Source organism: Lontra canadensis, unplaced genomic scaffold, assembly GCF_010015895.1.
Source record: "Lontra canadensis isolate GAN:19392208 unplaced genomic scaffold, GSC_riverotter_1.0 scaffold218, whole genome shotgun sequence".
NCBI lineage: Eukaryota > Metazoa > Chordata > Mammalia > Carnivora > Mustelidae > Lontra > Lontra canadensis.
The window spans coordinates 569,037-577,889 of NW_022631212.1; the positions used below are offsets into that span (position 1 = coordinate 569,037).

The 8,853-nt window shown below is 55.2% G+C and overlaps 1 protein-coding gene across 1 annotated transcript; it reads left to right on the forward strand.

Moving 5' to 3' along the window:
* Nucleotides 1–919: 919 nt before the first annotated feature.
* Nucleotides 920–4,394, forward strand: SOST (sclerostin). Its single transcript, XM_032849084.1, has 2 exons — nt 920–1,219; nt 3,973–4,394. The coding sequence occupies exons 1-2, from the start codon at nt 1,000–1,002 to the stop codon at nt 4,392–4,394; spliced, it is 642 nt and encodes a 213-aa protein (XP_032704975.1). The 5' UTR covers nt 920–999.
* The last annotated feature ends 4,459 nt before the right edge of the window (nt 4,395–8,853 follow it).

Here is an 8,853-nt window from a genome sequence, read left to right on the forward strand (position 1 = left end):
TCTTTTTGAGGACTAGAGACCCTAGTCTTAATGGACTAGAGACCAGAGAAAAAAAAGAGGAGATGAAGAATCAGCAGTAAAAATTCTGGCCTTGGCTTTTGCTAAGAAAAGGGATTTTGTGCTCTCCATTCCTAACCACAGCCTGGCCAGGGAAATGACTGCCTTTGGTACATGCGTCTGCAAGCAGGAGTGAGTGTCTTGGCCAAGAAGTGCCTGTCACCGTGCGCGGAAGCCCCAAGATCTTCTTGGGCTCCATCACCAGTGCCCGCTGATTTGCTCATCCTGGACTTGTAACCAGAATCCCGCCTCCTCGAGCAAGCAGACGCCCTCCCCTCCTCATGGCTTTCCAGTTTTCTCTCTTGCCTTCCAGAGGGTTGCCAATAAGGGGCTTTCTTGGTCAGGATAACCAATGCTGAACCTCATGGAATTGGGACCAGTGAGATTTCTTAAAAAGCCTCCTTCTGCCTCTGCCTCGGTCTGTGGAGGCCAAAGATAGAGACCTTGGGCCATTTGTTGTTGGGGTAACAAATGAACTTGGCCTGAGAAAGGGACTTGGCGAGGCTTAGCTCTGTGGAGGGCTCAGAGCCATCGTTTTCTTTGTGATGCTGGTCCACAGTTTGTTTTTGAGAAAGCCCAAGAGGACCAAGGAGGTAAAGATTACGAGCTGGAGCTCATTTTGATATCTGAAAACCGCAGCTGCCTGCACGTGGGAGGTGCTGGAGGGCAGGCTCGCTTCACACACCCCTCTCTCTAGGTCACCTAGGAGCACCAGAGCAATGTGGGAGTTTGCTGTGCCTGGGAAGTCTTTGGGGAGGGGTTGCTGTGAGCACACCCTGTTCCCTCCCACTGGGCTGAGAGAAATGTGGGACCAGCCCTGCCCCAGCCTGTCCTCATTGGTTGGCATCAGGCAGAAGGGGCTTTAAAAAGGCAAACGTGTCCCAGGCTAGGGAACAGAGCCTGTGCTACTGGAAGGCAGGCTGCCCTCCTCTGGCTGGCACCATGCAGCTCTCTCTCGCTCTGTGTCTCGTCTGCCTGCTGGTGCATGAGGCCTTCCGAGTGGTGGAGGGCCAGGGCTGGCGGGCCTTCAAGAATGATGCCACAGAAATCATCCCTGAGCTTGGCGAGTACCCGGAGCCCCCACCAGAGCTGGAGAACAACAAGACCATGAACCGGGCGGAGAACGGAGGGAGGCCCCCTCACCATCCCTTTGAGACCAAAGGTATGCATGGGGGTAGAGGAGAGCATTTTTCACATGACGGGTGGCTCTCTGGAAGGTTTTGAAGCCTGGGGTAGACCTTCCGCCCCGTTGTCAGCACTAATGGAGGGACAGCCTTGCCTGGAGGCAGGGGGAGGGTGGCAAGCCAGCATAGCCTTGGTGTTCCAGCTCAGGAGGCATGAGGCTGGGGTGGGGGCAGCTGGCAACAGGAGCCTGGGGCAGGAAGGATGCTGAGGTGGTGAGAATATAACTCTGGGACCGGCTCAGAGCCTCCGAAGGCAGACAGTTTCCAAGAATCCCCTCCTGAGAAGACAGGAGAAGGGTCTGGCCGCTGGCATCCCTGGACGGGGAACCAGGCAAGGAAGCCTCCCATCCGTGAGCACCTGCTGGAGGTAGACGCTCTACCCAGGTTGTACTTAAACCCTACCTTGGGGATCCACCGCAGGGGAGCCCCCGGAGGTGAACCCCCAATTGGAAAGTGAAGAAACAAAAGCTCCAGATGTGAACTTGGTAGGGAATAGAAGAGCTGAGATTTGGCCCCAGCCTGATCCCATGCCAAGATAGCCCTGGTGGGAGACGGGGGGTGGGGTTGGAGGGGGCTGCTGGGGACAGAGAGCCAGAGCAAGTCCCCACAAAGCAATGGGAAGAGGACACTCCTGCCTCCCCGAGTCTTCCCAGTGAGCTGGCCCTTGAAGGAACGGGAAGTTGTAGGCAGAGTCTGACCTGGGTAGCAGCTTGTCCAGGCCCTGGAGGGAAGGTAGCATCCTCTGTGCGGGCAGTGGATGCAGGTAACCCCATCTGTCCCCAGGTCCAAGCCTTGCCTCGTTACTAGGGAGGGAGCCTGACCCTTGTGACAAGGCAAGGGCTCTCGTGGAGGGCACATCTGGGCTTCTGGTCAGGTCTGCACGCACAAGCCTAGGGGGCCGTGTGCACAGCTGGCTGGAGCAGCTGGCAGGAGCAGCTGGGGGTGGGGCCGGAATGACACTTCTTGGGGAGGGCCTCACTGCCCTCCAGTCATTGTCTGGGTGGGAGAGGAGTCCACTGCCCAGACCCCCTCATCTCATCTCTCCCTGTCCCACAGCCAGCTGGGAATGTGGGGCTCTGCCAAGGGGGCAGCCTCACCGGGCGCCTGAAGACTTGAAGGCCTCAGGTCTTCAAAAGGGAGGGCAGGAGCATACCACCCTGCCACTCCCCCACCCCCCGCCCCAGGCAAGGTCGATTAAGCTTAAGGGACTGCTTCCTGGGCTCTATGGAGTCCAAATACAAAATACCCACCTCCCTGGACTCCCAGGAGAGGCCGCAGGCCCCCAAGGAAGCTGTAAGCTCAAAACAAAGTCACCTTCTATAGAAGTGCCTGATGTGGGGTACTATTCTTGGAAAGCCCAAAGAGCCTCCTTCCCTTGGCAAACAGGCCACCCCCACACACTCCCCCTGCAGCCTGGGAGCAAGGGTGAGAGTAGAAAGCCAGCCCAGAAACCAGAAGGTCAGCCAGTGGAGGAAGGCAGACCCACTTCTCCCCTGCTCTGCTAGTTCTCCGGGGCCTGGGGAGTGGAGGCCTGGCCTTCTTGGCCTTCTCTCTGCTTTTGGTCCCAGGACTGTTTTTCATCCCCTTGGGTGACAGACAGATGTTCATATGAGGACCAGCTGTTTAAAAAGCTCCCATCTGTCTAAGCCCACAGTAGGAGAGTTGATTAAAGTGTCTTCGGGGGACCAAGCCCGACCTTAGAGCACAATCTTCCCCATCCCCCGTCCCTACCCCAACCCAGGAGCAAGGCTGGGCCACCATCAGAGATTCATTAAAATGGCACAAAAAAAGAGATGTGCCCAGCAGCATGCCTAGTACACAGGAGGTGCTTAGTAAGTGTTTGCAGCAGCTGAACCTATAGGTTTTCAGACAGAGCTCCATCCCCTCTGATAGAGAAGTAACTGTAGTGAGAGGCAGCCCTGTGCCCCGCCCCCACCCCAACCTCCCACGTGGGTGCTCAGACACACAGCTTCCACTCTTATAGGAACCCAGAGGGGCCAGGGCCCCAGGAAAGTGCAGTGAGGACACCCAGCTCTGCCTTTTGGGCAAGGACCTTTCCCTCTCTAGGCTTCCTGGTCCTCTGTGATGATGAGGGGGCTGGACAAGCAGTCTTTGGCTCTTTTCAAGTCTAATGACTTCTCCCCACCTCCTCTTCCATCTCTCTCCTCCGCAGCAGCTGCCCTGATTTATTCCCTTCAATTAACCCCTACTCCTTTCTCCATTCCCTCACCAACCCTCCCAAGTGGCTGGAAAAAGAATTTAGGAGAAGCCAAGGCCATCATGCAGAGGGTGTGGCTAGCACCTGCTCTGCCTAGACCAGGCACTCTGCGTCACGGTGTGACTTATAGGGGAAGAAAAAGACCCCTTTGGAGAAGAACACATAATAAAAGCCAGTACTTCCAGCTCTTGACACATACTCACCGCGGCCCCTGCGTTATATACGCCATAGATTCACTCCCTAACCGCTCAGGACAAACCCATTTTACAGATAGGAAGCACAGAGAGGTTAAATGACTTGCCCAAGATCACACAGCGTTGGAGCTGGTATTTGAACCCCAACAGACACTTGGCTCCAAAGTTTTAGGGGGAAAGGGTGGGCCAGAGGTCTTTCCACCAGCCCCAGAATACCTGGGCAAACGCAGCTGGAAAGTGGCAGGTTTGGAAAAGGCGGGTTGGGCGGGGTGGGTGGCGTGCAGGAGGCCGCCTGGCCTGACGCGCCCTCTCTCCGCAGACGCGTCCGAGTACAGCTGCCGCGAGCTGCATTTCACCCGCTACGTGACGGACGGGCCCTGCCGCAGCGCCAAGCCGGTCACCGAGCTGGTGTGCTCCGGCCAGTGCGGCCCCGCGCGCCTGCTGCCCAACGCCATCGGCCGCGGCAAGTGGTGGCGCCCGAGCGGGCCCGACTTCCGCTGCATCCCCGACCGCTACCGCGCGCAGCGGGTGCAGCTGCTGTGCCCCGGGGGTGCGGCGCCGCGCGCGCGCAAAGTGCGCCTGGTGGCCTCCTGCAAGTGCAAGCGCCTCACCCGCTTCCACAACCAGTCCGAGCTCAAGGACTTCGGGCCCGAGGCCGCGCGGCCGCAGAAGGGCCGAAAGCCGCGGCCCCGCGCCCGGGGCGCCAAAGCCAACCAGGCGGAGCTGGAGAACGCCTATTAGAGGCCGCCCGCGCTCCCCGACCCGCGCCCTAAGCCGGGCGTCGGGGTTTCTGCCCTCTGCGCGCGGTCTGTTTGTATCTCCTTGTAAATGTCTGCAGCCCGGGGCAGGGGGCGGAGACCTTCCGGGCTCCGGCAGGAGGGAGCCAGGCCCTGCGGATCTCGGGGAGGGGGGCCAGCAGAGCCTCCCCACCCCCACTCCCCTGCGTCCCAGGGGGGATCCCGCAGGGCAGGGGACGGCGCTGAGAGTCACACACACTGAGCCACGCAGCCCCGCCTACCGGGGCCGCCCACCTTTGCTGGTCCCACTTCAGAGGACGGCAGAAAAGCAAGCATTTCGCCGCCCAGGGTTTCTAAGGGAGCGATGGGGGGGATGAGAGTCCGGGGACTGGTTAAGAAAGTTCGCTAAGATTCCTCCTCCACTTCTTTGCCCCCTCCTAAAGCCTTTAGTGCTTTGTTGTGCCAAGAACCCAGGACTGGGGTCCGTAGATAGGATTTCCAGTCTGGACTCCGCCACTAACTTGCTGGATGACCTTGGACCACACTCTTCCCTTTCTGTCCAGAGTCTGTCCTCAATTTCCTCTTTGGAAAATGAAGGTGGGCCTGGGATTTGTATCTCGAGGAATCTACTGTCACATGATTCCAAGGCCTTGGGTGCCGTTTGAATGGGCAAAGGAGAGAGAGAGGGATTGGATTGGATTACTGCCATGGTCATGGTCATGGCTAGAATTCAGAGCTGTAATCCTCTGATCTGACAGCCAAACAAGGGTGGTGGGGGGAGTCCTTTTTAGGGCTGACAAGCTCCTGGAAGAAGCTCGTTCTTTCCAGCCTGGGCTCCCCAGATGTTTGCCTACCTCCACCACTCCACCCCAAAGGATGCAGAAAAGATACCAGCAATTGGGGTAGAGAAGGAGAAGGTCCCAAGGCTGGGGAGGGCGGGGGGAGCGCAGCCAGGAATCAATCCCCTATTCCGAAAGAACAGCATCTCCCACCATGGCCATGTTTTAAAGTCACCTTCTGCAGAGAAGCTTGAAGTCCCAGGACACTGGGCTTGCCAGGCCCAAGGAACAGCCAGCCCCCCATTCAAAGACCAGCAGATCCCTTTGGAGGTGTCTCCTCCCGCCTAGCACTCACAGACATGATTCTGTCTAGCAAGTAGCTTCTTACTACTGTTACCGGTGGTGGCGCATCTTACATTAAAATAATATTACTTGGGGAAAAATTACAAGCGCTGTACATATGCTGAAAAAAAAAACCCGCAAAGCCCGTTAGCTGTCATCCAAAAATCTTTCTGAAAGTCATTTCCAGACACCTCTTACTTTCTGTGTAGTTTTTCATTGTTTAAATTTTTTTTTTTTTTTTTTTTTTTTTTTTAAACAGAAGCACAGACCATGTGAGAGCCTGCTGGGCTGGTCGTTTTTTGCAATCCTTTCATGTGGGATTTGTCCACAAGAATGAGAGTCGTGGTTCTTAAAAAGAGTTAAGTTACGTATTTATTTTCGCACTTAAGTTATTTATGCAAAAGTTTTTCTTGTAGAGAAATGACCATGTTAATATTGCTTTATGAAATACCAGTCTGTTCTCTCCGAATCCAGAGGCATTGTTAATAAAGACAATGAATCATTTCAGAGAGGATGTGGTCTCATTTTGTCAGCCACACACAGTCATTTAGTCAAAGTTAACATCCTTCTCCTCCTGGTCACTAGGACTTCAACCTTGGAGGCACCTTTGACTGTGCCACGGGGGCCCTTGTGGCAATTATGTCCTCCCTTTGAAAAGTCATGTCTGTCCCTTCCTTTCCAAACCTAGACCTCATTCCTTCACCGCAACCATTGTCATAACTTCAGTTTGGTCTCCCTCAAGCAGCCTGCCCTCCACACTGTCTTCCAGAAACACCGTTCTCATTGCGCCACACCCCTACTCACAATCCTTCCATAGCTCCTCCTTGCCCAGGATTGAGTTCCGGCTTCTCAGCCTGACTGGAGAGGCCTTTCCCTGCCTGAGTCCCCTTCCCCACCCCCACCCTGCTCTACCAAACTTCCTTCCGACTCCCAAGTGGCCACACTCCGCTGCTACACTCATCTCTGCCTTAGTTTACCCCCACCTCTAAAGACCACCCCAATGACTCCTTGTTTTAGTTTTAGGGTTCATATTCCTTGACACCTTTGAATCTGAACCTTCCAGGGATGTTGCAAACCCGGCTGAGCTCTCCTCAGATGCCCCAGGCCCTTTGTCCCTGCCATGACTTCAGTTTCTGATTCTATGTCTTCCATTTGATACTGGTTCACCGATCATATTTCTCACCTAGCCAAGCCCTGCTTAGTGCTGAGAGCGACACAAGCCACATACAACTCGGTTCCAGCTCCCCGGGGGGCTCTGTCAAGTGTTTTCTCAAGCATGAATTGTATGCCTCCCTGGTGAGAATGGAAGATCACGAGCAGGGACAGCAGCTTGTCCTTCCCTCGGTCTTGTGTAACCAAGGTGTCTCACAGCGCTGGACACTGCCTGACACACAAGAGCTACTCTTCAGTCACTACAGGGAGAGATGAATCAAAGCTTTGAATCCAGTCCAGCCCCTCTTGGGGTAACCCCACCCCAAAGCACTCCCCCCAGCCCCAAGGGCTTTTCACTTTAACTCCCAATGATCCCTCCTCAATTCCTTATCATCACCAGCAAGTTTCTGATAGTTGGCAAAGGGTGTCTTGTCTCTAGACCCCGAGGACGCCCCATTGGCAATGGGTGTCTTGTCTCTAGAGCCCGAGGACGCCCCAGCGAGAGCCTGCAGGGAATCCACGCACTGAGAGGAGTGTCTCAGAGCTGGGAGTGAGAACAGGTAGGAAATGGATACACAGTCTAGCCCCCAGACGCCCTGTGGTCCAGTGGATGGAGACACGGGCTCTGGAGCCAGGCTTGTGTTTGGGTCTAAGGCAACTGGGACATCTAGGGGTTAAGCATTTGCCCACAGCCTGATGTGGGCTCCATTCCTGCTCAGACGCTCATTCAAGCCTCCCCAACCTGGTGGGCACATGGGCAAGTCATCAGGCCACATTGTACAGAGTGTTATGGGATCAAGCATAGGAGGAATCCACGTTGTGGTAGGAATGAGGGGAAACACTTCAGGAAGGTTTCACAGAGGTGGGAGCTGCTTAGAGGTTTGGCCAGTGGAGAAGGTGGCACAGGGTTCTGAGTGGGGGGCGTGGCCCGAGCAAAGGCACTGGGGCTGAAGGTGCATGGCTGTCTTCGTGAGGGCATGAGACTTGATCTGCCACATTCCTCAACATGTACTGAGTCCTCACCATGGGCCAGGCAGCATGGGGAGGAAACTGGGAATCCCAAGCAATGCCCAATCCCAGGTACACCTAGGGTCTGCTTTCTGGGACCCCGAGACCCAGGAGGGATCAGCCCAGCCTATAATCCCATTACCACGTAGGGGGAAAAAAAAAACCAAAGCCTAAATTGTAGGTCGGGCTAAGGGTTATTTATGGAAAGTTATATTCTACCTACATGGGGTCTATGAGCCTGGCGCCGATCAGAAACGGAACAGACAACAGGCTCAGCCGGGAGGGGTGGCATTCTGCTGTGGGGAGCTCATGTTCTCGTGGCTCAGCCAGACATGGGGTTTGTATTAATAGTCTTGAGAGTCAGACAGACGGAGGGGCAGAGGGAAACAGGGCTCTGTCTCTCTTACACACACACACACACACACACACACACACACACACACACACACACTGCATCAGGCTCTCCCTATATACCAAGTACCAATCAGGCCACCTTTGCTTAAGGAGGTAGAGCAGAAGAAATTCGAAGAAACCACAGGGACCCAAAGGTCCATGCCTGTCCTAAAGTGGGAAGGACTTGGGCCACCAGGGAGTTGGGGGAGCTCACACACCAAGCTCAGAGTCAATGCCGCTAGAAACTGGTGCCACCCGCCCACCTCCCACCTGTTCCCTGGCAGGGGCAGATCGTTCCTGATCACTGGTTCTAGCTCTGGGACCTTCTCCCTTGTCCCAGGGCAGGCAAAAACTCAGGCTTCTAGAAGCTCTGACCAGGGTTGAAGTGCCTTCCATCGCTAGAGTGGCAGGAAGCAGGGAGAATGTCACTCTTAATTCATGCAACCAGGCGCCCGATTTGTCCAGACACCGACACCTATTGGCCCATCGAAGTTATTAATAACTCCTGCTTTTACTCTCAAAAATACCCTGTTCGATCAGTCAGTTACATGACTTTTATAGCTGCAGGTGTAAGAGATACAGCTCTCTGTGGAATGGCTGGGACTCAGGTGCTGGCCCTTTTGGGATGTCCCCTGCATGCCTCCTCGAGGTCTATTGTTCATCCTCCAGGTCTCAGCCAAGTGTCAACTTCCCCTGACCAGCCAAACCATGCTTCATCTTTTCTGAGCAAGGCTCTGTCCCTCCAGAGAGTTCACCTTCATAGGCACGCAGGGATAGACTCATTCTTGT